The sequence below is a fragment of the Falco naumanni genome, chromosome 13, assembly GCF_017639655.2.
Source record: "Falco naumanni isolate bFalNau1 chromosome 13, bFalNau1.pat, whole genome shotgun sequence".
NCBI lineage: Eukaryota > Metazoa > Chordata > Aves > Falconiformes > Falconidae > Falco > Falco naumanni.
The window spans coordinates 18,856,495-18,884,142 of NC_054066.1; the positions used below are offsets into that span (position 1 = coordinate 18,856,495).

General features: G+C 50.3%; 2 protein-coding genes and 1 long non-coding RNA gene across 5 annotated transcripts; 2 read left to right on the forward strand and 1 right to left on the reverse strand.

Annotated features, from left to right (window-relative positions):
• The first annotated feature begins 22 nt into the window (after positions 1-22).
• LOC121097020 lies at positions 23-2,614 on the forward strand. Its single transcript, XR_005830743.1, has 2 exons — positions 23-255; positions 1,145-2,614. It is a non-coding gene; the product is annotated as an uncharacterized LOC121097020 (long non-coding RNA).
• Positions 2,615-4,893: 2,279 nt separating this feature from the next.
• Positions 4,894-23,817, forward strand: COPS7B (COP9 signalosome subunit 7B). Of its 3 annotated transcripts, none has more exons than XM_040613737.1 (7): positions 4,894-5,000; positions 7,110-7,285; positions 8,501-8,576; positions 10,131-10,219; positions 10,785-10,987; positions 12,237-12,342; positions 19,429-23,817. In XM_040613737.1, the coding sequence occupies exons 2-7, from the start codon at positions 7,124-7,126 to the stop codon at positions 19,471-19,473; spliced, it is 681 nt and encodes a 226-aa protein (XP_040469671.1). In that variant the 5' UTR covers positions 4,894-5,000; positions 7,110-7,123; the 3' UTR covers positions 19,474-23,817. The 3 variants fall into 3 exon arrangements, with proteins under 3 accessions (XP_040469671.1, XP_040469670.1, XP_040469672.1); XM_040613736.1 differs by lacking the exon at positions 19,429-23,817 and adding an exon at positions 13,773-15,138 and having other exon boundaries at positions 4,895-5,000; XM_040613738.1 differs by lacking the exons at positions 4,894-5,000; positions 8,501-8,576; positions 19,429-23,817 and adding an exon at positions 13,773-15,138 and having other exon boundaries at positions 7,203-7,285.
• On the reverse strand, positions 22,847-27,475 carry NPPC (natriuretic peptide C). The gene is made up of 4 exons (XM_040613571.1): positions 27,267-27,475; positions 25,617-25,725; positions 25,392-25,574; positions 22,847-24,260 (listed from the first exon to the last, which is right to left on the reverse strand). Exons 1-3 carry the CDS (start codon positions 27,357-27,359, stop codon positions 25,405-25,407), a joined length of 372 nt encoding a protein of 123 aa, XP_040469505.1. The 5' UTR covers positions 27,360-27,475; the 3' UTR covers positions 22,847-24,260; positions 25,392-25,404.
• Between the last annotated feature and the right edge of the window lie 173 nt (positions 27,476-27,648).

A 27,648-nucleotide genomic window follows, 5' to 3' on the forward strand; every position in this document is an offset into this window, starting at 1 on the left:
CTCCCGCCGCACCGCCCCCCGGCCCGCCGCACCGCCCAATCATTCTCTGCCGTCGCCTCGCCGGCCCGCCTCCTGGCGCACGAAGGACGGCGCGGCTGTCCAATCACATGGCGCGCCCTCGCGCCCGCCCCCCTCCCTCATTCAAGGGCGGCTGCGCAGCGGTCGTTAAGGCGTACGCCCCGGCCGAGCCTGACGTCGCCGGCGGACGGGAGTTGCCGCAGGACAAACCTCTCCCGGCCGCGCCGCGCCGCCGTTGTGAGGCTGGGCCGCGGGGGGGGCGCGGGCTGGGAGCGGGAGGCCCTGCAGGCGGCCCGCGCGAGGGGGGCCTCGGGGACGTTACTCGAGGGGGCGGGAGGCCCTCGGCCGACGGCGGCGGGGGCCCCCACGGCTCCGGGGTCGCTTGGCGCTGCCCTCGCTCGGCGGGGCCGGTCTGGCAGCGAGTTTCTCCCTCGGGCCGCTCGACGGCGGCGCAGCCGGGCTGTGGCCGTGAATTTGGGCAGCAGCGGGCACTGGGGGCTCGCAGCGTGCAGGCCCAGAGCAGCTCCCGCGAGTGCCGATGCCGGAGCCCGCAGGACCGGCATTATGGGGAAAGTTTAAAACAACTAGCATGCTTTCCCTGGAACAAAAGTGGCTTTTGTCCTGCAGAACTTGGGCCTTTGTGTAGTGAAGTAGAATGTGGGGGGAAATCTGTGGTTCGTTAGCGCGTCCCAGAAGTCAGGCTGTTCTTAAATATGAGCACAACAAATTAACTCCGCCACTAGCAGTATGAGCACAGCTAATACAAAGCCTTAATAAGTAATGACAAAACTAGAGGCAGCAGGTGTAACCCAGGTTTAGAACAGGGCCGGCAAACAATCAAGGTGCCATCAATACATTCATGGCTCTGCCTCCAAATTGGCCACTGTGCAAATGAGAAGAACATGAACATTAATAAAGGTTGCATTTAATGCATAAGGACAAGGCCGCTGCCAGTATAACCAATAAGAGATCTTAATAATAAAAATAGGTTGCATTTATTTCCCTGATGTATGTGATCCAAGCTCAGTTCCACACCATCAGTTTAAAAGTGTATGAACAGATCATTTCAAATCTGGGCAGAGTGCCAGGGGTACGCTATGCTAATATATATCTGTCTTTTATTAAGAGTCCTTCCGTAATTGCATGCTGTCTAAGGAAGAGGGACTAAAGATCACTGCGGAGAAAAGACTGACTGGGAGAAAAGGCGAGGAAGAAAAAAAGCAGACCTGAGGAAGGCAGAAACAAATGGTCTTGTGTGTGGGAAGAGCCTGCCAGGTGGAAGTATGACAGGCTGGTTTACACAAGACATAAGGAACTCAATCCTGCCTCAGTTCAGGCTCCTCAGAGACGAAAGAGCCAGAGACCAAATGGATCTGGCAGCAAGGAATCGTGCAGTGTTGAAGGGCTTCTCTAGCACAGGGGTAGGAGTGTTTTCAGAATTTATAGTTGGGGCATTTCTGTTTTCTGGCCAAATCTCAGAATTTCCAAATTCACCTTGCTGTGCAGAGAAGACAGGCCTCTTGTTTTTGAACTTCTGAAAATCACAAAAGAGCTTGTGGCTGAAGTGTAAAGTTCTTGTGACTGCTGTAGACACGAGTAGCAGTGGAACACATGACACCATAACTCAGGGAGTGACAGAAACCTTGGGATCTCTTGCCTCCCTCAAAATCCTTTGGCTGCATTAACACAAATGACATCCTTGAGCACATTATCTTTCTGATTGACTTGCAAGAAAGTTGCTGCAAGCCTCTCGATCCCTCTGTGCCACTTTGTACTGAAAATGTCATCTTTGCTTTCACATCTCTGGCAGGTGTGTCAGTTTCTGAGCTGCCATTGCAGGTGAGAAGACACCTCCAGCCTGCTTCCTGCTTTCCCAGAAGCTGTTCTCTCAAGGTGCGGATAAATGAGCTGGTGTTTCTGTGGATCAGCATAATTGGGAGATGGTTTCATAAGCTGGGGCATCATGCCACCCCACACTTGATGGAAGGGGTTGTACAGCTGCGTATCTGCAACCACCCAGACATGCACATGACTCCTCACCTGGCCAAGGTGCAAGATGAGATTCCAGCGAGAAGCTTAGTCTGTGGATCCTGGGAAGTGCGGAGAGTTCGACAGCTTCTTCAGCAGGGCCTGGGGGCTCCCATCACCCTGTGCTCTGGAGACATATTCTGGCAGCTGCAGGTGTCAGAAGCCTGGAAGGAGACAGGATAAGTGGATGAACCACGATGAAAACACACACAGGAACTGCATCCAGGACCGTGTTAGCATGTACACAGCCTACCTTACCCCTAGAGCTACTGGCCATTCAGTCATGTGCAGATGCACCTGCTCCTGCTCTAACATGGCCGTGGTGCCAACAGTTAATTTTGTTTTGCTTTCAGTTGTTGGGAAGTAATATTATTACAGACACTTTAGGAACCAGATCCTAATCCTGGTGGCTAAATCTAGCCTAATGTATGATTTCTGAATATAGTGTGTATTATGTGGGTTATTGGTAAGGTCCTGTGTTGTCCTAATGTCCCTCTTTTCACAAAAGTTTTAGATTTAAACCACCTTATTTATGAAAGATAAGGAAAAAGGTAAAAAATACAAAAGTGCCTGCTTTTACTGTCAGCCCTCTCCTTGGTGAGGCCAGGTGGTAATTTTCTTGCCAATGACACATCAGAATTGGGACTTTGGGAGTGGAAGAACCAGCTCCAGAATTGTGTCCCAGGGCACTGGGAGGTGCATACCTAGAAGGGGTGAAGCTGGTGCCGCTGGCCTGGCATGCAGGAGGCAGGCACAGGGAGGGTGCAAATGCAGGCATGATGAGCAGCTGGGGGCACAGGGCACTCAAGAGCCTGAAGAACCAGACACTGCATTCAGTGTGATGGAAGCTGCAGGACAGAGGGGTGCCACTTTGTGCTGTTCATCACACCCTTCCTGATCTCTGTCCCTTACAGGTGACTTTGCAGCCTCATGTCTTGGCTTCTGACTGAGAGAAACCACAGTCTTTCTCTCTGGGGCTCCATCACCCCACTGCTTGGGGAAATTAGTCTGGATTTATGGTTTCTGTTCACAGGCAATGCAGGGAAATAAGGTGAATTATCTGCTGCCTAAAAGGGACCTGGACTGCAGAATCACAAGGGGAAGAGATGGGGTGAGTCAAGAGATAATGCCAACATTAAAAGATAAAATGGATTAACATCTCCCTGAGCACAGAAGGCTGCGTGGGTGGAGCAAGAGGTTGCAATAGCTATTTAAAAGGGGATGAGACAGCTGGGCATTCACATATTTTTCTCTTAAAAAAAAGAAATCCATCCCAAAAGCTGAGCTTAGCTGATGCTGTCCTCCAAAGTTCACGTCAACCAGCCGGGCTGTCGGCTGTTGGGAGGTGTCGGGACAGCCTGATGAAAAGACCCTCCTGGCTGACCTACACTGGGCTAACAGCTGATTTTTACCCACAGGCTCCAGCAGACGGTTGCAAAAAAGATCCGTGGAAAATAGCTCACAATCATATATTTCCATTTCCATTTAGGCATGGGATTTCAGCTTTAATGAGTCTTGAGACAAATGAGGCCACGCACTACTTGCCCAAGGCAACTGTTCCAGCGTGTCTGTGGGGCAACATGAACCATGGTGGAGGGCCTGTTTAGGATGTGATTAAAGAGGTAATTCTCCCTCCCTGTACAGATGAGATCTAAGTGTGGCTTAAGTAAATTACTGAATGGCTTGTTATAGCCCTGGCTGAGTTCCCTTGCTGTGCAGGGCCTCGTTTTTTACATCCAATTTGCTTTGAAGCTCAGAGTGTCAGCATCACATCTCTGTGCTTGTCTGACACCCTTTCTCTGGAAGATGGGACTCCTGGGACCCACTGCGGGTGTATCTGAGGTATAGGCTAAGCCCCATCAGTTTTCCTAATAGTTTCTGATGTTCATTCCCTGAAAGCTTCTCCCTCCTGACTGGGCTGGTCTACGGTTTGATCTTCAGGGACTCACTGACTGAAAGCCAGAAGCACTTCACTCTCAGCTAGAGGATTTTTAGCAGAAGCACACTTTATTCATAGCATGACATAGATCAGCATACAGACCTTGAGAAGGGCAGCAACTCCGAAAGCTCTCATTTCCACCCCTGCTCTTCTACCCCCTCAAGAGTCCTTTGGCTCCTGATTTGTGTCCTGGAAAGGACTGCAACCCCTCCAGCTCCCTCCCTGCTCCCCCACATCACAGACGTTGCTCTGCCCTTGGGTGTGTCATTTCTATGGGCCATTTTTCTATGGAGTTTAAAATCACTTCTTGCACCTTGTGGTCTTTTCACCCCATCTCTTGGCGGCATTTTCCCATTCGCACTGCGGGAGGACCGGCCCAAGGGGCTTGGCTGGTAGCCTCCACTGTCCTGCCCTGCACAACCGTTCAGTCTACCAGTGGCCCCGCTGCAGCTCCTCGGCCATGGCCCGGTTCTTGCCGTAAAATGACAGATTTAATCCTCCCTGAAGGCAGCGGTGTGGGCAAGCACTCGAAAGAGGAATGGGCCTGTGCATGTGGAAGGGACCTTCAGAACAAAGTACAAGCTAAAGTGCGTGGCCTTTCGGTGGTGGCCCTTGGCACAGGCCATTTGGGGGTGCCAGCCCCCCGCCGCGCTGCCACGGCACCGCACGTCCCCGAGCGGGAGGCGGCAGCTCGGCTGGCTGTAACCGAGCAGCCGCCCGGGGAGCGCCGTTTGCTGCGGAGGCTGCCGCCAGCACGCCCAGCGTGCCGGGCCCGGCCCCGGGGGGCCCGGCCAGCCTCCCCTACGCCGCGGGCGGGCGGACGGCGGCCCGGTTGCCGCGGGATGCCGGGCGCTGTGCCCGAGCCTTGCGGCCACCCGGGGCCGGAACGTTCCGTGCGCGGCCGCGCGTTCCGGGGGAAGGATCTGCGCGAGGGACACCGGCGCCGCCATCATGGCGGCCTGAGGCGCGGCGGGCACGGCACCGGGAGCGGCAGGACCGGAGGCCAGGCGGAGAGGTAACGCCGGGGGAGGGAGCAGCCTCCCGCCCGCCCCTCCGCGTACCGACTCTCTCCCTTCCCCGCTCCGCGGCCGCGTCCCGGCGCTGCCGGGCGTGCTGCTCCCCGAGCCCTGAGAAACGAGCGGGGACCGGGGCTGGCGGGTGAGGGGCGAGGGGGCCCGGCGGTGGGATCCCGGGTAAATCGGCCCCTGCGGCGGGGCTCGCCCCCCTGGCTGGGACACGGCTGCCGGCCCGGCGGGGCCCGCGGGTCCAGCCGGGGGTCTGTGGGGCCGGGGGGCCTGGCTGCCTCCGCAGCGCGCCCCCCCCCCCCCCCCCCGCGGGGCCTGCCGGCCTCCCCGCCGCGGGACCCCCTCGCGTACCTTAGAGGGGCCGCAGCAAGGCGTGACCGGGGGGAGAGGCCCAGCTTATCCCCGTGTGTGGGTTTTGGTAGCCTTTGGGCAAGCTCTGTTCAAGTGTCCCCTATTTGTATTTCAGTCACCTCTCACCAAGGCCAGGCGGTTGTGTTGAGGGGTGGCCGGGCAGTCCCGGTGACACGGCTGTGCAGGCAGGTTGCAATAGCAACGTGCTTGTCTGAACCTTAAAAAGGGACAAAGAATTGGTGTTTTTTTTCCTAGCAGGGCATGGAGAAAGCCAGCTAGTCTTCTGTACTCGTACACCAGGTGTACTTTGATTACCTGTGAGGGAGGACAACAACTTGGGAACCATGAAATCTGGATCTCATTCCCAACGCAGTAGTTCACTTGCTCTCCTGAGAGTATTGCCTGTCCTCTGTGTCTGTTCCTTATCTGTGAGCGAGGAGAGCAGTACTGATGCACCCTCAGATGTATTGAGAAGCCACACTGAGCGTTATTGTATTGCAGGGATTTCTCAATCGAAACCGAGGTGCTATTCAGTCCGGCTGTGTGTGTACCTCTGATAAAAAGAATCCCAAAGAGGCTACACCGAGAGCTGGGAAATCTTTGTGTGGAGAGTGCAAAAGATTGCCTGCTCGGGTCGAGACCGTTTGCACCTGCAGGTGTAATGGAATGGAGTAATGTGTATTTTTAGAATCTGACTAATAAGGAAAGCTGTCTGCATTGCCTTCACGAGTCTTAATTTGATTAAAACAGTGCAAACACCTGTGTAACTGTACTTCCCCTGCAAGGGCAGATGTCCCAGTGGTCACACAGAATGAGTTCTCTGGTGCTTGGTTTTCTTCACCAAAGGTTACATGCTGTATTTGATAATTGTCCAATACAAACACAATGCAAAAAAACCTTATCTGCTAAGTTATTTGTTTAGTGTCTTGAATAATAGGCCTCAGAAGTTTTTTCTTAGTTGTTTGTAAACAAGCAACTTATTTTGTTGGACTTGTCAATAAATAGTGGTTTACATTTCAAAAGCAAATTGATGCTGGGAGACAACATGCACACCAGAAATGTCAGGCAGCAGCTGAAGACAAAGACCTCTCTTTACAGAGACTTAAATAGAGCCCTTTGTAGAAAGAGTATTTTTATCACTTAAGCTTTCCAGTTAACCCAAAACAGTTTAACTATACAAAGTAGGCTGGTAAGCTGCTTACAGGCCACAGTTCTTTTTGCCTTTTAGGCTCAGAAAGCAATAGGAATTAGGTACGCAGGCTTTACCTACGGTCAGCGTCAAAGCAAAAAGTATCATGCACGGGCCTACAAGGTGGATCAGTTCTTCACAGAACATTAAGTTATTTGCTGTTTTGAAGCTATGTAATGAGGAAGGAGGAAGTCTTAGCTGGCCTCTAACAGACATAATAATAAACATATTTGCAGTTAGCATTATTTGGCAGCATCAGTAGAAGTCTGAAAACAGTGTGGAATCTAAACTTTCCTACTAGCAGGAGTAGCTAGATCCTTTTAGGGAACTGACCAGACAGTCTGCAGAAGTTTTGCTCAGATATTGTGTGAATTGTTTTTGCTCCCCAGATAAATCAACAGTTGAACCTGCTGGGTTCCTGGCCCGCTCTCTGCTGAAGAAAGACCTGGCTCTGCTGACACAGAAATGTTACTATGCTGAGCATACCTTCTGATCCACTGCCAGACAGAATTCAGCAGAGGAGAAAGGATGTATTAAAATTGTGTTCTTCTGTTGACAGATTGAAAACCTAGAATGGCAGGAGAACAGAAACCATCCTGCAATCTTCTAGAGCAGTTTATTTTACTAGCCAAAGGTACAAGTGGCTCTGCTCTGACTGCCCTTATAAATCAAGTGCTGGAGGCTCCTGGGGTTTATGTCTTTGGAGAGCTCTTGGAGTTAACAAATGTACAAGAGGTAAGAGATGAGTTTCTGTCCTAATGCCCCTTTTGCACTCCCAGTATAAGGGATACCCAGAAGTTTCCACAGACAGCCCATGTGGGAAATTTCTGTGCCAGGAATAAGCCTGGCATGACTTATCTTGGTTCTGAGATGTTTGAGCATGAGAGATTGACATTGCTTTTGCCTATATATATTAGATGTTAAGAAATGCCTATATAAAGCTTTGCTACCTTAATGCAATTGCTAATACAGCAAAAACCTGGCAGCAGCACAGTAACAATTTTAAGAAGGCACCTAGCCAGCCAGCAGTGAAAAAATCCCTTTCTACTTCTTCATTGTCCTGGAAAGCATAACTTCAGTGCTCTCCAAAAGTCTTCGTGAACAGATGTCTAGTGTATCAGGCCTGGGTAGTAACCAAATCCAAACCATTTCAAACTAAGGTTGAAAGTAAGTTCCAGAGCTCTTACTGAGAATGCCTCGCCAGCACCTGCATCTACTACAATGAGGGAATCTAGGTTGAGTATCTCTGCAGCTGGGGTAATGTGGCGTACAGCAAGTTTGGCTTTCCAAACAGGCTCTTAGATATGCTGAAAAATGCCTCTATGGTTATTCAGCATCAAATCACAAGTAAGTTTTTTTCCTGGATCTGTGTGCAGCAAATGGTATTAAGAAAACCCCCACTCAATAAAAATCACTGCTTGGTGCTGCAGTTGTTCCAGTGAAGTGTTTGCATGTGAGAGAAGCGCTATTACTTTCAAATGCACTCAACTTAAAATGTTCTAGCTTGCTTTGCTTTGAAGTTTTTGTGGCTCTTCAGGTAAGCTGTCTTAGCTTTCCCACTAACAGCAAGGATGCTTAACCGACCAACACCATTGCCTGCTTGCTTGTCACATGGTAAGAAGAGCTGGCCCTGTAGGTTGTCAGCTGAAATTGAGTTGCCTTTTTCTTTTACCTCCTAAAGTGCTGTTCAAAGCAGTTGACAGTCCAAACTATACCTAAGTTCTGGTGCATAGAAATGGCTGGATCATCTTGACTCTAAAACTGCTGAAATATGCTGCTACTCGTAAGGCCTTAGAAAGGGTCCTGCTCTTTAACATGGGGGCATAATTGCTTCTCTGGGTACTGCTTGTCCTGTGTAGACTTCAAACGTTCTCTGGAGAAGTTGCCTACCAGGGTCGTGTTGGCTGTTACTGTGTTACGTGGAATTTCTTTTGTTTTCTTCCCATCCAGCTTGCTGAAGGGTCTAATGCTGCTTATTTCCAGTTGCTGAACCTGTTTGCATACGGAACGTACCCAGACTATGTAGGTAAGGGACTGCCGCCTGTCTGCAGAGTACGAGACTGGCTTGCCTGTTAGAATTGCAAGAGGCAGTTCTTTGCTTTCTGTGGTACCTGGTGTAGTGTGGCTGGGTGAAAGTGTCCAAGAACAGAATTTGCTTGGGAGGAGAATTGTTCCCAGGGTGTCTGTGGGTCATGCCTGCTTTTTAATTGCTAAGACATGAAGGAGGGGCTAGAGACTGTGGTGTTTTACTGGTTTGGATTGGACTGCAGCACTGCATTGAATTGGTCTGTAGCAGTATTCATTGATGTTCGCAGGCTGCTTACCTCTGCAGAATGCAATTTCAGACACCTGTTTTGAAATTTAGATGATACCGGTTATGGAAGCTGCAGAAAACCTAGACAAAATTGTTCTGCATTATTTATAACAATCTATAAGGTTTATGGGATAACCTTTTATTCTGTGACGGCATTGCTGAAACAAAATGAAGAATTTCTTAGCTAGAATACAAATCGAAATAATGACTTTTATACAGCTTAAGAAGGACTAGGTGTGAATCATCTTAGTATCTGTCGAGACGTGCTTTTATCTCTGGTGCTTATACTTCCATTCTGCTACAATTTAATGCTTCATTTGTGGGTAGCAGCCTAACCCAGACCATTGCAGAGTGTGACAAATAATTCTGTCATAGTACTGGCTGTCACTGTGGTGGATGAGCTATCTGGTTCCTGTAAGGAGAAGTGGCATCCTAAGTGTGAGGACTGGAAATTCCAGTGGCTGTGGAGCAACACGAGCCTTGTGAATTCTGTGACTGATGAGAAGATGTGTTTGCTGTGCATGGATCTTGTGTCCTAGCATGTGACAGTGCAATTCATTCTTCCTTTTCTAGTAAAGAAAAAAAACAGGTGTGAGAAGTAATCAAAATGTAGAGCACTGAATGAGGTGGGATGGATGGGAGAACTTGAGTGGCCCTGAAACACTAATTTCCATTAAAGCAGATCTTGTAAAGAGTTTCTTTGCTTTGGAAAGCCGCCAGTTTCCTTTCTGTTTTTAAATATTCATGAGGCACATGGATATAATACAATGACAGTGATGCCATCTAGATTAGTAATTTCTCCTCTCTTCCTCAGCCTGGTACTTTACACTTTCAGGGCAAAATACTGCAGTTCTTCAGAGAAATAAAACCAGCTTTATTTACAACCAGATCAGCGAAGGGGGAAGATTTTATTCTCTCAGCTTGTTAATGAAATAAAAATGACTTGGTGGTAGAAACAAAGCATTGACCAACTATTTTGGCAGGACACCACTTGTGCAGATGTGAATTCCGTTCTAATTCCAAATCCAGAATTACTGAAGAAGCAGAGAAGAGTGGAATTGCCAACTTGTTTTTTAACTTTTCCCCTCTCGCCCTGGGTGTGCTGATTTGTCAGCGGCAGCCGCTTTCTGCTCACCAGCACCCACAGTAGCTGGACAAGTTCAGCCTTGCAGGGTTTAGTGTAGTTTAACTAGGCTGAAGTTCTGCAGCCTGGATTATATAATTCTTGAAGGAAAGTCCTAAATCTTGTCTTTTTAACATTAACAGCAAACAAAGATAACCTGCCTGAATTAACAGTGACTCAAAAAAACAAGCTGAAACACTTGACGATTGTAAGCCTGGCTTCCAGAATGAAGGTAAAGTACACTGTGTGTGATAGCAGTTGGTTTTTTGTTTGTTTTTGTTTCTGAAAATGGCATCAACTCCTCTGAAGTTGTATTGGACTGCATCAGTACTCACAAAAAATCCTGCAATTAGTAAAGTAATATAGTGTTCTCTTGTGTTGCATTTGGGACATTCATGAGATCTGGGGGTGTCTGAACTGCCATACAAATTGGTCAGGAAGTGCTGGGAAACTTTGTGTGACGACTTTCACTGCTGGAGTTGAAGAATCATTCTTAAAAATGCTGACTTTTTGTTCTAGAGAAAACTAAGCAACACTCTTAATTTCTTCTGCAATCCCATTACCTTTTTTCATCCAGAATGAGTTGTGCCAAAGCTTTAGGAATTAACAGAGTTGTGTCAGAGTATTACGTAGCTCAGTAGCAGATGTTTGTTCTGCCTTCTGCCGTGATCAGTCACGGCTGTACTTTGAGGTTCAAGTGTAATATACAGTAAACATTTGGGTCTTGACCTTCTGAGACTTAGCTGTTCATTTTGGCCCTAGGACTGTTAACTTATTCTTGGACTTGCTGTTTTTAGTGCATTCCCTATTCTGTGTTGCTGAAGGACCTGGATATGAGGAATTTGAGGGAGCTGGAAGACTTAATTATTGAAGCAGTTTATACAGATATTATCCAAGGGAAGCTGGATCAACGAAACCAGGTGCTAGAGGTGGATTTTTGTATCGGCAGAGACATTCAGAAGAAGGACATCAGCAATATTGTCAAAACACTCCAGGAATGGTGAGGCAGTCTCTCCACCTTGCTTGTTCCTTGTACATAGCTAGTCGTGTGTTTTTCTTATTCCTTAAAGTTTCAAGTGCTGGTTCAATTTCACCATGTTCAATTTATCAGGAGTCTTATGCTGTAAGTAGGCACTTGGAGGAGGAGTCTATTGGGCAAGTTTTGCAAGATCCCATCTACAATTCCATTTGTGTTATGTATCAAGCCAAACTATACTAAGTCTTGAGATTCTGCTCTCACTATAGCTTTTACATGACAGAACCCCAGTGAAGGGTCAAGGCCTTTTTAAACAGATGTGCCAAACGGGACTCGTGGTCCTTCTGCTGTTACACTTGATAAAGAACCACAGAACTATCCATTACTTTTCAGCCTTTCTCACTGTGATGAGAGCTGCATGGGCAAATTCTAGAGAATCACAGTTCTTTGGAGGGGCTGCCACTTCACGGTTGAAGTTTCAGATGCCTTTGTTTGCCGCCTTTTTGTTCCTATAAATGCGGTCTATATGCAGCCATATTGGGAGTGTGGTACTATCTTTTTGTACTTTTGCCAGGAAGCTGCTTCTCATCTTTGTAGGATTCCCTTCCCACCCAGAGAAATTCCCTGTAGCCTGTGGAGCCTGTGGCAGGTTCTGAGCTGACTGGGAATTGCTTCCTAGTTGCTATGGTAATGAGTGCATGAACAGTAATTAAACTGCTGGGCAAATATGTTGATCTGAGGTGGGGGCAGGTTTTTTGCTTCTTTACTCCAGCTTTCTCAATCCTGTCATGGTGGCATGGCTCTGGCAGCTTCCAGGACCTTTCAGCATTGTTTGCAAGGTAACAATGAACCCACTGCCAATTCCCTTTCCATCCCCTCCAGTTACAAGTTCTGTGTTGAGTGCTCTTGTCTTTTGAACACTTAACAGGCAGGAGGATTATCTCAATATGACTTCTTTCTTCAATTTTAAAATGTTACTCCTGAAGAATGTGTTGTATCCCTGTTTAAGCAGTAATTCTAACTCAAAAGGAAGTCTAAAGCGCATTGAACCTACACTTGTTGATGGTAAAAGTCACATGGACTCTGTAAAGAATGCTGTGAAATACATCAAGTAAGCAGCAAAGCTTTTTCTTGCCAGCTTTTTGGAACTCTTAAGTAGGAGGTATAATTTAATAATCTAAACTTTTAGTTGAGCGTGACTTTTCAGATTGCCTGATTGAGCTGCTCCAGAGAGAACTCATGAACACTGTTGGACGTTGTTTGTGTCTTGCAGGTGTGATGGTTGTGAAGCAGTTCTTTTAGGAATTGAGCAGCAAGTACTTAGAGCCAACCAATACAAAGAGAATCATCACCGAACTCAGCAGCAGGTAGAGATGGAGGTGGGTACAGAGTCACTTCAGACAGCGCTATGCTTTTTGATAAATGTTTGTTTATTGAAGAAAATAACTTGGTAACATCTGGTTAATGGTCATGGCTTCTCTGAAGTAGGCTAGCAATCATGCATATCAGATGTGCTGGTTTGAGGCAGGAAGAAGACCCATCTGCTTCCCTGTGTTAGTAACACCACAAATATCAAATTTGCCCGCTCTGAGCAGGCTGGAACTTTTCTTTATAAATTTTTATAAATATAGGCTAGGTGACTGCACTAGCTATGGTTTCCTGAATTGATTTGTTAGGAAAAGTGTGCTTTTAACAGAGAGCTTTGAGGCAGTTCTGTTATTTTTGTACAAGGCAGGAAGGAAGGGAAAAATGGTTCTCTTGGTTCTAAACCTGAAAGTGTAATTAACAAAAACCTCACGAGTCTCGCTGCTTTTGCAAAAAGTGCCCTCAGCAGCTAGCTGCCTTTTGCGGGGTCACACGCTCGGCCCCGTGGCCTGGGAGCGCTCCTGCCCCTGTCCCGTGCGCAGTTGGGCGGTAGGGGGCAGCACAGGCACGCGATTTGAGCGCCGCGGAGGTGTGTGTCGTTGTGAGACCGGCTCTTGGCTGATGCAGCTGTAAAGGTGAAAACGGGCCTCCCGAGACACTCGCTCAGGGTTTATTTCTTGCAGAGTGCTGCATCCCTGCAGGTTTACGTTTGCCTTCTGAAGCAGCATATGCTTGGCGGCTTGATTGGTATCCATAGCACATTTGGTTTGCCAGATGCCTTTGGCCTGGAGTTGGCACACCTGACTCTCCAACTTGTTTTGGCCTGTGGAGTGTTTTAAAGTTTGCTCATTGTATTTCTGGTGAGCCCTACAGGGTTCCAGGGGACAGTGTGTGATGCCTGGTGCTATATCTCTCCTTTTCAGCCAGAGTAGCAGAAGCACTACTGCTGCCTCCCACAAAACGAACTTCTGTTCCTGCTTCTAGGAAGTATCCGTGGCTCAGACAGGCAGCTAGGCCTAATGGAATTTTCCCTTTTCAAGTGCTGTCCTAAGTGTTAGGTCTGTTTCTTTCACAGTCTCCTTTGTCCTTCCTGCTTTAGCCAACAGCGTGGTAGGATGGCTGCCTTCTGCACCAAGGCAGTAGTAGGTCCCTCCAGCCAGCGAGAAAGATGGTATAATATTGTGCCATTCTCTCTTAGAAAATAAAAAGTAATCTCTTGTTATTCTATATTGGACTCAGACTGGAAATGTTAACAACTCTAGCTGTAAGTGAGAATGAAACATTACCTTTAATAAACTCAAGTGCAGAGCATGTTTCTGGTGGGAGAGTTTATTTTATAATCTCCACTCTACACTCCAGAGGTTTTTCAATATGTTTATGAACAGAGTTTCTGCTGCGAGGGGAGGAAGAAGCAGATGCTGATTCACTGTCTCTTCTTGGCCAGGTCACAAACATAAAGAAAACATTAAAAGCTACAGCCTCGTCGTCGGCACAGGAGATGGAACAGCAGCTGGTAGAGCGAGAGTGCCCTCCACACACAGAACAAAGGCAGCCCACAAAGAAGATGTCCAAAGTCAAAGGGCTGGTCTCCAGCCGTCACTAGAACATACCATCTAAATGTCATTCAGCTAGGAATGACAACAGGAGGAGCAAAAAAGGGCCTGCGTCTCCTTTTTCAGTGGGTTCTGGGCCAGTCCCTTCCAGGCTGGCAAATAAAAGCCCCGTTTGAATACAGCTCCCAGTTAGCAGCACCTGGCTAAGTTACACTGTGCAGCCCTATTCATTTCCAGGGTGTCCCTGTTCTGGTCCTGTAAAGAGGAACTTCTAAAGAGAGGGACTAACCAGAAGGGACAGGGAAAAAAAAAAATCTGTGGACAGTTTTTCTCCCTCCCAGCCAGTCTCATTGCTGCTTAACCTTGAGGAAGCTGCTGTAGTAAGTCAGATCTTGGGAGAACTTCTGTAGCCAGTGTCTGAATCCCAGGGTTGAAGTGTGGCTACCAAAGCCAGGCTGGGAGTGAGAAAGCCATCAACACAGATATTTTCATTCCCAAAGGGAGTGCAGAAAGGTTTCTAGGCCAGGAGCTGCTTTACATGGAAGTCTTCAGCCTTTCCACTACCCCTGTCTATTTTAAACTGGGGTGAAGTTCACACTACCTCGCTCTGTGAAGATGAGATCCAGTGCTGGGCTGTTTACTTAACTGTCTGTTTACTGCCCTTACTAAGCCCTTTAATCTCTCACAGATTTAAAGCACTGCTCTGCATCTCTGAGGCATCAGTACAATAAGGAGGAAGCAGGCTGCTCTTTCAAGCCTTCCTTCTTGCAGGTGGTTAGGGGTATACCAGAAACTGTTTCTTCTGAATGTCATGTGACCTCCCAGAGCTGCCTGTGAGTTGTTTCCCCCACTGATACCTTCAAAGGGGAACACATTCACTCTTCCTTGGATGCTAGCGACAGTGGTCTGCATGGGAGAAGAGCCCATTTAACATCGTGGCAGGCTGGTGGCCCAGGACCCACTGGCAAGGGTCGCAGCAGCATCCCCTTGCTGAAGCAATGGACTTGACTAGTCTTTCTGAATTTTGAACACTTTCAGGTTGTATTTTCCTCCCTTTTTTTGTACATTGTTGTGATTCTGAAGCATTTCAGCCTTTGTTTTGTGTTTTTTATTTTGTTACAGATTAACTTCAGGTCATTTGCACCCAGTTTGGCAAGATGTGGGGTTTTTTTTAAGGGGGAGGATGGGGTTGGCATTGAAACAACAATTCACAAAAAAGCACATTTTAGAAAAAATTAAAAATGCTGATTTAATGACGGTCTGGAGTCTTGGCTTTGAGGCTGGTTTAGGCTTGTAGTCCAACAGCACTTGTTCACTTGAGCATTTACTTGATTCTTACTAATGTAATGTCAAGAATCAACGGCAGGTCTGACTAATCTCCCTGATGCTTCTGGGAGGCAGGGAGGTGCTCTTCGCATTTTGTCAGTAGTTCATCTTTGTCCAAATTTGTGCAGAAGGATCTGTGGCAAAGCCAGTAGCTAAGCCCAGTGCCCTGGGCCTAAACACCTTTGATGCCCGATTGTGGAAGGTTCGTAGTTGTGCTTTGTCTTAGGCCAGACAGTGCCTTCCTCTGGGTCTAGCAGAGAGCTGCTTTGTAGTTTGGCCCCTGCATTTCACTGCCCTCTGGGCTGTAAAGAGAAGGGCTTGCTGTGAGTGGGCAGGGGAGCTGTTTAAGCAGAGTACTGTGACAATGCTCCAGTCCTGAGCCAGCTGTTGCCGGCACTTACTTGTGCAACGCACGTGCCTTCCTCTTACTGCTACCACAATTCATTGCCGTCTGCGTGTTTTCAGTCCTCAGTCACAGGGCTTGTTGTATATTTGTGAAAGTAAATTCCTCTCCTCCTGCAGTGCAGGCACACCAGCTTTTAATCTTGAGGGGTGGATCTAAATACCCCCCATCCAGCGTCCTCTGGGTCAAGTCCATTGATTCCTGATTCTTTGCCAGCTCTCTCTCCCCTAGAAATGCTAGCCAAAAAATTCCCGAACACGAAGCCTTCCCCTATACCTCAAGGGAACTGTTTCCCAAGCAGTGGCAGTACTAGCTTCAGTACTTGCTTCTCCCAGTGTTTAGCTGACAGCTTCTCGGGAGGTGTACGTGGACTTTGTGTACCCATGTCTAATAGATCTGTGTGACGGAAGCGGACTGAGTGTTTCTGGCTTTCTGTGTGGATAGCTGCAGTGTACTGGTCATCCAGTTCCTCGCTGGATTTGACTAGTGAGGAGAGATTCTGTGGTTCTCACTAGCTGTTTTCTTCCCTTCCCATTTTTAATATCAGTCCTGCAAAGAGGCAGGAGGAATACAAATGCCTTTGGAAACTGTTTTAGCTGCTCGGCAAGCCACGGTCTGCTGGGGAAATAGATGTGAATTTGGCATCCTTGGTGTTTATTCCCTGCCAGTTACAGGAGGGAATACAGTTCTTTAGTGTGTTGGAAGTTTTCGGGTTTGTTCTTAGGTTTTTGCTGTTCTCAAAGCTTGGCTGGGGGTGAAGATCTTATTCATGCTTCGGTACACATTGCCTTTGATCAGCAAAGAAGCACGGGAGGAAATATCACTTTGAATAAAGAGCTGTCCCATGTTTGATGGTGGTAGAGGACAGGGAAGGGAATGGGGTTTTGGAGGGAACTGAGCTGTTTGCGTTTGGCTTTCCTGGTGTGCCAGCGACGTGCTTGGTGCCGCAAAAGGAGGGGGGCGTCTTTGCAATGAGCCCAGGCTGAGATGAGTCATTAACAAATGACATGCACAGAGTACCTGGGGGAGGCAAACAGCTCTGCAGCAGCTGGTTAATGAATCTGGCTTGAAGGAAAGAGTTAGAAGCTATTCCAGGAATGAAGCAGAAGGCATAGTTGTTAACAGGGAAGGATGCAGGAGGTGATACGCCTTTCGAGAAGGACAACAGATAAAGACTGCATTGGCTTCCTGTGACTACAGGGAGGGCAGCAGCTCGGAACAGAGTTGTGTGAATTAGGGGCTGCTGGGAGCTGAATTGCAGGTGGTTTCGAGTGGGGAGTGCCTGGGGATCTTAATTGTGCTATGGGGACGAGAGGGAGGCAAAAGCAGAGGTAGATTTAATGCAGACTCCCATGTATTGCATGTGCCTGCTGGAGGCAGCTAACACAGCTTGTGTGAGCGCTGCTGGACACTGCTCCCTGATGTGGGGAGTGCATCCTGTCCTACTTTGGTTTATGGCAGCAATGGGCTGCTCCAGCTGCAGCTCACTTCAAGATTGCAGCAGGACAGAGTTTGAGCTATTGAACTTCTGTTTGCTTCCTCCACCCGGAGGGAGACAAAGTAGATGGAGCTGCCTTCCCCCTGCTCTTCAGGGCTTTATTGTCTAGCTTCGTGTTCTGCAGCTCCACTTGTACTAGTGCTTGTTTAATATGGAATTGAGCACTGAGCTGGAAAATGGAAGAGAGGATCTCAGCTGATTGCAGTGCTGGTAGACTGCCCTAGCCCTAAAGCTGTGCCTCATGCTAACAAATGTCCCTGGCATTCCTGCTGTGACTCAGTTGATACCAGCTAACATCAGGCAATTCTGGAACATGATAAAGCAATGTTGATGTCAGTCTTACAGAAAAAAAAGTTTTGGCTTGAAATCTATTGTTCTTTTGCTTCCCTCCTCACGACCTTAATTAAGTTGAGCGCTAGCTTAGTCTTCTGTTGAAAGCAGGAGGGAAAGTCAGTGATGCTGACAGACCTTTCTGTGTTCAGATTAGAGACCTGTCCTGCAGTCAGTCTTGTGCAGCCTTCTGAAGTCCCACGGGTGCTTGTGGAGCTGCACGCAGGCTTGCAGGTCTCTCTCTGTGAATCGTGTGCAGGAGTAGGACCAGCAGAGCTGGGGAAAGTGAAGCTTTTGTTCCCATAGAAGAGAGCGGTGGTAAGAGATGGCCATTTTTCCACCAGCCCTGCAAAGTGCATTTTGCTGAACAGCTTTCTGTTCCTGGAAGAATGGAAAATGATACAGAACCCTGTGGGTGTTTTTTGTTTTTGCTTTTAGTGTTCTGATTATCCTGTGAGGGGAAAATGCTTTGGTCCACGTGGGCAAAAAGGAAGTTGGGCTTGTTGCAGGGGAGGCAGAAGGGAGAGTGCCATCAATTTTGATAGCGGTATTAGAACGTAACAAATCGTATGGGTAAATCAGACTTTTCCTAAACTTTCAGTTCTGTACAGGTTTACATGAGTGCATCTAAGCTGTTCAGAGAGGCGTCTGATTTTGAAAATGACACAAAGCCTACCTCCTGCTGGGGTCAAATAAACAAAAAAGCTTATGCATTTGTAGGCCTATTGCAAACTTCGCAACGGAGAGCAACAACCTGCTCTTTATTATTCTGAGTAATGGGGAAATGGAGAAATTAAAGAACCTGCCCCACAACTGTATAGACCCAGCTAGCCAGATATCTGGCATCTAGTACCATACAAAGTTTTCTGTTGGTTCCCCCCCAACCAAGTCCTCTATAGCAGCTGACCTACTGCCAGGGAACCAAAACCTGAAACTGTCTAGCTTATTTTTGTGTAATCTGAGAGAGAGTAACCCAGGGGCATCAAGAAAGGTACATTAAAGTTTAAAGTGATCTCAGTTCCAACTTGTAACCTCAACCTTATATTTTTATTATGGAATTTTAACCGGACAGACTGATTGAATTTCTCGGCAGAGTTTTTAGAAATATGTCGTTGTTTCACTCTGCTCCATGGCGAAGGTCGGTGTCTCTCAGGGAGTGTTGACATTTTGCTGATATTTCATCAGGTTTGGTCCTACCACAGAGCTACCAGAGGTAAGAGAGGTGTGCTGTAAAAAGAGTGCATACTTACCCCCTTGCCTAGGCTGCACTTCTCAGTGGCGCTGTGATGCCTCCATCTCTGGTTAGTGAACCAGGCAAAGGATTAGGCAGAGCAGCACTTTGCTCCCTGTCTCCAAATACACAGGCACACATGTTTCTTTTTTCCCATAGTGTGTAGACCTCGTGAGATGCCCTGCAGGTTGCGTGAGTATTGATAGCTGTGACCATGGCTTTTTCTTATCAAGAAAAGATGTCCCTGCTCTAACAAATGAACATATACACTGGAAATTCTTACAGGTAATGGGATTGCCATAAGGTCCTTAAATGGTCCTGAAATGCATGTGTCCACATAGCGCGCAAAAGAATTTGTGCCAGTAATCCTTGCTTGGTGTAATTTTAGTAGAAGATAGGGTGTCCCTGCACAGCTTCAGGTCTCCTATAGAGGCTTGTGAGTTTGTGTATCATTAGGGCATTTTTTAAGATCTCATGCACACGTGATACCTCTGTGTTTCCAGAAGAGTGAGGCCTTGCTCCATCAGAGATCAGCCTTTTTGTGAGTATTTTGAGCTTGTCTGACCGTAGGGCTGTATCTTCACGGGTATGAGGTTTGGAAGTAGTGTTGTATAGCCCTCCAGACTTTCTGAAGATGCTGTTTACCTCACCAGCCCTGATGTTTCAGTTGCTGTCTCATGATCAGGACAGTCCTAAGGCTGATTTGTGCTGACGCAATGCAATCAGTAATGTCTTGGTGTTTCATTGTCACCTTCACAGCTGTTAGAGAGCACCAGTTCCTGCAGGATCACCTGCCAGCTGTGATGCTATACCTTTTACATCATGACTGTGAGATGACACCTCTCCTTGCTGGCAGACAAACCAGGTGGGTAGGCATTGCTCCTCAGAGCTGTTCTGCATCTAGGGAGGCACAGGCTGTTGCCTGGTTTAGCGTAATGGAAATCAAGGACAATGTTGTAAATAAGGGGCGAAGCACGGAGCTGTGTCCTATTGCAGCTTCTGCTGTTGCAGAAAGCAACTTTGGGCAAATCAGCTCCTCTGCAGCTGCATTTCCCAAGACAGCCTCTCTCTTCCATGCTGACTTTGCGACAGGTTTGTAAAGTGCTTTGGTCTCCTGGCTGGGCAGAGGTTCCTTGATGATGGAATTGAAGATGCGTATGTATGGGAGGAGGGGAATCTTAAAGCTTTCAAGTTTTTCTAGAAGTCATCTTTCTCCTGCGTACCATATACTCTTCTTTTCCCTGATGCAGATGAAGTGGTCCACTGTGGGAATATCAGCCTGGAGTATTATGGGTAATATGCCAGGTTAATTATGGAGGGGGCAGGAAAAATAGCCTGTGCCGTTTTCAACAATATCAAAGGGATGCTACCTAATGATTTTCCTATTAGTTCTTTTCCCAGCCTGCCAGAGTCACTGCAGAGGTGTCATTTACAAAAGCAGTTTGCAACTCATTACCCTGGATTTTCATTGTAGTTCTGCTCCAGAGAGCGTAGGCTTTTGCTGTGTGCCCCAACCTAATGAATTGCCTGATTCAGTTAGTGCTGCCATCCCTTCTGACAAGGTTAGTTGCTGACTGACAGGAAGGGGACTGAATTCAATTCCCTTCTTGTTTTTGACTAACACTTGTGTCAAGTGCAGGCTCCCTCTGAAAGCTGCCCTGTGATCCTTTCCCTTTGTTTTCCTGTGTTCTGAGGAAAGCAGCCCATGCTTGGAGAAGTCCTAGAGCAAGTGGCAGGGGCATGTGTGTTGCTGCCCACGGCAGTCCCTGCTCAGTGCCTCAAGTCCTTTTCCAGCTGGAAAATTCCAATGCTTTCCTGCTCTGGGGCTATAGGCTTTTCTTTTTCTTCATTGGTTTGGGATTTGCTGTCACCTGAGCTGGGCTTTGTAACCCTTCAGCAATAAATACCTTGGAAAAGTTGCATTAATGGTACCAGGGAAAAACATGCAATGTGGGCTGGGGGTACAGAACTGATTTCCCACACGTTAGAGGACAATTGTGTCCCTGTTGTGGGAGCTCCCAAGGTCTGCTCTGGCCTGTTTGGGCTTTACAAGGCACTTGTACAAGACCACAGGAGAAAGCTCTTACCCTTTTTCGCTAGGGAGCAGCATGCTTTTTCAGGCCGGAGGCCTGTGGCTCATGTCATGCTAGGAATAGCTCCTGGAGAAGAGAAATTGAGGCTGTTCCTCTGTCATGTCGCAAGTGCTCCCACTTGGAAGCTGAATGTGGCTGCTGCTGGTTCAGCTGGTAGCACAGTAAATGTGTAGGTCCCGTGGGTGCTAGTTTGACCTTGGTGTGGGCAGAGGAGCTTAAGACTCCTGCCACCCTCTGCTCAACGCCGTTCTCTGAGCCTGCTGCTGAGACACCAGGTGCCACCCCTCTGAGGCTGCAGCTTGCATCCAGGACAGCTCTCGCTGTTCAGTTATGCTGTCTGGCTGGGACGTGGCAAGGGAGTTTTCCAGTGCTGGCCCTCGATCCTTTTGCTGGATGTCTTGAGGATTTGACCTAGCTGACCCACAAAGGAAGCAGTGATGTGAGATCGATTTGTTTCTGCTGCACGTGATGCCTCCTCCCCTCTTAATTAGATTCCTGTGGCCCCTCTCTTCCCTGCTGGCTTTGTTTCCTGCTGAGCCACTGTCAGGGAGACCCAATTGTGGCCTTTCCAGGTGCTTGCTGTGCTCTAATGAGCCGTTTCCATTTCCTATTCTGGCCTGCCCACAGAACCGAGGAAGGTGCTTGTCAGCGCTCTGAAAACTGACCTCTACTCACAGTGCCACTCTCTGCCCATCAGACCCGCTGGTCTGGCTGTGCCATGTGGGTGCTAAGGTTGAGTGGATCTGGAAGTTTTCCCAAGTGCTCTTTCACCTGAGTTCTGCCTTCTCTCTTGCATATTGGCTCACCCCCTCCACATGGGCACGATGTTCCCATCCTGCTGGTGGGAAACCAGCATGCTGAGGGACAGGGTGACTTATCCCTGGTCAGAGCGAAAGCAGCAAAGCGAGGAGCCAAGCTGTTATCCCCTCTTTCTGCACAGGGAGCTCTCACTCTGATCGCTTTCCTTCTGCCAAACTAGTGTCCTTTTGCAGTGCAGCTTTGTCCTTTTCCTTGGACTTGCTCTTTTCCAGGAAGCCTGGTGGATGGAAGGAATCCATGCTGCGGGGCTGTGCTTCTCCCCTTGGAGTACGCTGCAGAGGAGAAATGGGAATCGAGACAGTATGCAACCCCAGGCTGTGATCTCTGGGATTTCCTCCAACCTGACCTCAGGTTCTGCCCCACTTAGATGGTCGAATTTTGTGGATTGAGTCCCTGAGACCGAGTTCCCTCTGCTCTGTTGAGGAGAGCCCCTCTGTCACTATGCAGATGGTTTCGTTCCAGCTCTGGCTTTGCAGCAAAAAGCCAAAACTGGAAGGGGAATTGGCCCCACCTTGGTCCCCACCTGGTACTCTGTTGTGGTCAGTGCTCTGGCTTCATGCTTGAGGACCCTGAGGCAGACCGGCACTACCACCTTCTTATACCACTGTTCAGACCTGGTGCGCAAGGTCTGAACAGCAAGTGATTCCTTATTGTCCCGTAGGTTTGCTGGGTGGCAGTGGACAGTCCCCTCTGATGAGCATCTCTTTAGGAGCTCCTGTTACAGTCTCTCCTTTGCGCTAAGGATGTATGGAGCTGGTAGGGTGGCCTTCAGAAGTGTTGTACTTGCCTTGCGGAGCCCTGACAGTGGGTTGTCACTACCTACAGGCATCTCTGGGAGGCTGTAGCTGACCCTCAGGCAGGGCACCAGGCTGCCAGCCACCCGTTCTGCCTCCCTTCCTCCCAGGGTCTTGAGTTTGTTTCCCACAGGCAACATCTTGTGTGGTCTGTCAGCTGCTGCTCCCCATCCAGCTGGACCCTGGACATTGTGAGGTGGGTACCTGCTTCTGATTGAGGCTTTGCACGTATGAGGCTAGAAATGTCATGTGCACACTCCTAACCAGATGATTGAGCTGTCGGGTGTCTGGATAAATCCCCTCGTTCTGTAAACCTAATGTTCTCTAATAGCTGGGGAGAGTCTGGCTGGAGGTTTCTATGGTTTCCTGGTGGTTGCTACGGAAAAGGATCTCTTTGCTTCTAGGTCTTGGTGACTTTGTTTTTGCCCTGTCCTAGGCACTGGAGCCCTGCAGAACATAATGGTTGTTGTTCCCCAGCCCACTACAATGGTCAGGGCATAATTTGTGACTCCTGTCACGGCTGGGCTGGGCGCCTGCCACTCTGTTTTTCTCTAAGGCCTCTTTGAAGATTGAGACCAAAGAGCCTTCATCCAGGAGTCCGCGTGTTTGCTGTGCTCCCCACCCCCTCGCTTGCTGCTTCCTTTAGAGCTCCAAGTCATTTTAACAATTTATTTCATGCACTTTACATAGCAAGAAGCTGTAGCAACAGCTGTGTCCGTGAATCCTTACCAGGCAGCCCTCAGTATATTTTGGTCTGTCTATGTATTGTCCCAGGCACAGTTAAATAAATCACTGCTGGAGGAAGGGACTTTACAGCTTAGCAGCAAAGGTTTGGCAAATGGGAGTATCAACAAGATACTTAGGGAGCTGCTGGATCCTAGAATAACAGCACTTCTGGCATAAAGCTCTGTTCCCACCAGCACAGCCGGGGGCCAGATCCAGCACAGTCTCTTTGTTGCTGTCAGCAGGGACTGCATCTCCGTACAGCGCCCAGTGGTAAAGCTATAGTTACAGGATGAAATTTGGACCCAAACCTGCAGGCTGGAAGCAGTTAAAATGCATCTAGGCCAAACGCTGCTCTTGTCTCGCTGCTATCAATCCATGTCTAGGCTGTTGAACATGATGGGCTTATTTCCACGGGTACCATTCAGGATCTGGGCACAGATGAGCTGCCCGAGGCCATGTGCTCGCAGGGAGTTCAGTTGGGTTCTGCAGCTGCACGCCACGCTGGGCAGGATCTGGTCCATCAGAGCATCATGGAATTGGGCACAAGTTTACTTTTGCATATGGGATTAAAGCTTAAAATATCAGCTGGCCTTTTTCTTGCTCCTTACTTTTCTAAAACATCTGAACAACTTCTTCTTGAACTCTGTTAAAATCAGTCAATCTGACATTAAAATTGTATGTGAATTTGATAAATAAAGACAGGTTACAAAATGCCACATGGAATGATTTTTTTTAAAGTTTTTCAACTACTTTAGGACAAAAAATGTTACAATGCTTGACTTTTCATTTAGTTACATAAATAATTTTTTTATAAATATCTCTTTATAAACAATATATAAATAGCTTTACAACATAAATACATTTATGCATGACATGAATTTACAAACAGCAACGTTATACAGCTGGCTTCATCAGTCTCTTGGAAAAGCACTGTCCCTTGTCTTGGTGAGTGTTTGTATATATAATATATATAAGATAGAGAGCACTTTTTAAAAAAATAACAAAACCAAAACAGCTGGTGCCATGACTCCTCGTACCAAAAAGAAAAACACAGCCACATCTTTTGTCCATTCCGGGGGGTCTCTGCTCTTCTAGGCGTTGCCTGGGGGATGGCCGTGCCTGGCCACGATAGGAGAAAATGGACTATGGATTCAAAGCCCTGCAAGGAACAAGAACAGAGTGCCTGTTAGTGCTTGTCGTACAACACCGCTTACCCGTCCCAAGCAAGAATAATCCTGGTGTGGGGATGCGGGATGCTGAAGGCAACGGAAGCCCTCACCCTTTGCTTTCTGGCTATTTAGTGTTTAGGGGAGAGGCCAAGGGAGGTGTGCTGCTCCTCCTGGCTGTAGGTCTAGCAGAAATATTTTTTTTTTTTCCCCTGATGAGAATTTAATGAGAAAGGATGGGTGCAAGCTGGCTGCACAGCGTGCGTGTGCTTCTTAGAGCCCGGAGCTGGGTGATTCCTTGGGAATACTGGGGAGCCACTACATGAGGGAGCAGAGGGGTATAGCACCCATCCCTCAGGGCAGGGCCGTGGAGGTGTGAGTTCATCTGCGTCTGACCTGCTGGCAGGGACCTGGCCAGAGTGGTGCCTCAGTCCCCCCCGGCACCCTCGGGGATAGCTGGCCAGGCCAGGAGCTGCTGTGTTTCTCCCAAACCGGTCACTGTGGGGATGCTTCTCTCGCCTTCAAGCACAGCAGCCATGGAGCATGGTGGGAAGAACTTCTCCCAGCTTTGCGTAACTCACTCGGATGCAAAGCTGGAGTTGGGAAAGTGCTACCCTTGGCTTTCACCAGAACTGGGAGACACCTGGGGAACTTGTGTGCTGTTTTTCCTTAAATGAGAACTGGGGTGTGTCTGAGACAGGCTCCTCGCTCATGCTCCCGTCACAGAAGTACCCTGCCCTCTTCATGCGCATCCATAGGTCACCTGCGTCTGTCAAGCACAGGGAGCGACTGGGAACGTATGGCTGCACCGGAGCCCCTGCTGCACCCTCCCCGAGCCCAGGGCTGTAGCTCGCTGCGGGGGCGATGGACCGGGGGTCCCCGGGCCTGCTACAGAGGCGCAGGCAGGGGAGGCAGCCGCGCGGCGGGAGGGCTGCTGGGGGGTGCGAGTGCAGTTAAGGCCGCCTCTGGGGTCCCGCCCTGTGCCCGCCAGCACCGCCGCGCTGGCAGCGGGCTCGGCGAGCTCAGCGCCCGCAACAGCGCCCACCGGCACCTCGCGCGCTGGGGGGGCCCGCCCCGCCCCGCCCCGCCCCGCCCCGCCCCGCCCCGCCCCGCCGCGCGCTCACCGCCAGGGGTCCCTCAGCAGCCGAGGCCGCTCATGGCGCCGATGCGGTCCAGCTTGAGGCCGAAGCAGCCCTTGCCCAGGCCCTTCTTGTGCAGCCCCTTGTGGCGGCGGCCCGGCGGGTCCTGCAGCAGCCGCGCCCAGCCCGCCCGCGGCCGCGTCTCGGCCCGCGCCTCCCGCGCCTCCCGCGGGCCCGGCCCGCCGCCGCCGCCGCTGCTGCTGCCGCTGCCGCTGCTGCCGCTGCCGCTGCGCTCCTTGTCCCGCTCCTTCTCCCGCTCCGCCGCCTCGGGCGGACCCGCCGCCGCCGCCGCCGCCGCCGCTGCCGAGCCGCGGGAGGCCTGGGGGGGGAGAGGGTCAGAGCGCCGCCGCCGCTTGGGGCCCCCCCCGCCCCCGCCCCGCGGCTGGGGACATCCCCGCTAGGGACTCGCAGCGGGGTGGATGCACCCCTCCGCGCTGCGCACCCAGGGCAGGGGTCTGTCCGCACCGCCCGCCCCCGCCCCCCCCAGCAGTGTAGACCATCACTCCGCGGCTGTGCCCAGGGTATCCACCCCCCCCCCTCAACTCCATGCTCCCTGCCCTGGGGTCAGAGCATCCCCCCACCCCACGCCACCGCGGTGCCTTTCCAAGTTCCCTGGTCCCCAGCACTGCCCTGGTCACTGTGTGCCCCCCACCCCCCTCGGCTGGGATCACTGCATCCCCCTCAAAAATGGCTAGTGGTGGTGCACCCCCTCCCCCCATGCTGCTGTCACTACACGCCTCCCCCCCCCCCCCCCCCCCCCCCCCCCAGTAACCTGAAGGGGCCTGAAGGCTGGCAGGGGACATGGTGACCCTGCCAGCTTTCAGGCCCCTTTGGTCACTGTGTCCCCTGCCAGCTTTCTGGCCCCTTCAGATTACGCGGGGTGCATGTGTGTGTGTGTGTGCTCCTGCCCCCCAGCCCAGCTCCGGAGGGGTGTCACTGCTCTGAGCAGCTCTTCCTGTGCCCCTGCCTTGCAGAACGTCCCCAGCAGCAGTGGGGAGACCAGGGATCCCCTTCCCCGCTGTCCCTTCCCCTAGTTAATGTTCTCTGGGTCCCCCCACTCCTCCTGTTCTGATCCACAATTATGGGGGGCACAACCCCTTCCTTACTGCCCCCCATCTCCCAGGCTCCCTGTATCCCTGCTGGAGGCTGCTGCCCACCAAGCTCTGGGATTGCTCACCCCCATTCACCTCCCCCCCCCCCCCCCCCCCCGTATCACCCCTTTCTCTGCAGCCTGCACCCTGGTTCCTTACAGGGACACCCACAGTTCTGTTCCACCACTGTCCTGGAGCACCTCTCAGCCGGTGTCCCCATCTCTGTGCCCAGCCCACGGGGCAGTGCCACCCAGTGTCGGTGGCCTCTGGTACATCCCTCCTCCTCAGCATCGAGGGACACCAAGCTCCCTGGGGCACCCCCATGTGGGGACACCCCGTGTGCCCCTGCCTGACCTGTTTGGGCAGGGCTGCCCGGAGGGCTCTGGCCTCACACCCTGCCTGCCATGCACCTGCTGCCCACCCCACTGCAGGTTTGCTCCCCTGCCCCAGTGCCCGCCACAGAGGGCCCCCCCGCAGTGACACCGGGGAGCCCACTGATGCCCTCCTCAGCCCCGATCCCGCAGGGTACAGGGCACACAGCATCCCCCTCCAGCCCCTGATTCGGGGCTGATGTCCCCAGGGCACGCACACTTGGGACAGCCTGGAGAAGCAGGGGGTTCTCCTAGCCCCTAGCAAAAAGCCCATGGGGAAGGAGGACTTCGCACGGACTCTGCTGCCCCAAAGTCACCCCACGTCTCCCCCCTGTGCCATTAGGACCCTCAGCGGGATGGGGAGAGAAGCAAGAGCCAGGGGGCAGCTCCAGCCGTACCTTCTGTGGGAGCTGAGACGCCGGCTTCGCCTCCAGCCTGACGGAGAGCAGAGCAAGTAAAAGTCCACCAGCCAGCAAGGGTGAGATCTGCATCCTGCGAGGCCGAGCGAGAGGGGGGCCGGGTGGCAGCGGGGAGCCGGGGGGAGCCCTGGGGAGAGGCCGGGACCGATGGGAGTCAAAGTTCAGAGCGGAGCCCCGAGGTCCCTCCTGCCGCCTGCGAAGTGCCGAGCTAGTGAACTTGGGCTTTCTGCTTCATTCATTTTATAACCCAACCTGCTCGGTGATGTCATCTAAACAACCAGGTCCAACCCGGCCTCCCACTCCACAATAACAGGAATTTAAAGGGGGGGTGGTGGTGTCCCCTCTCCCCTGGCAGGAACAA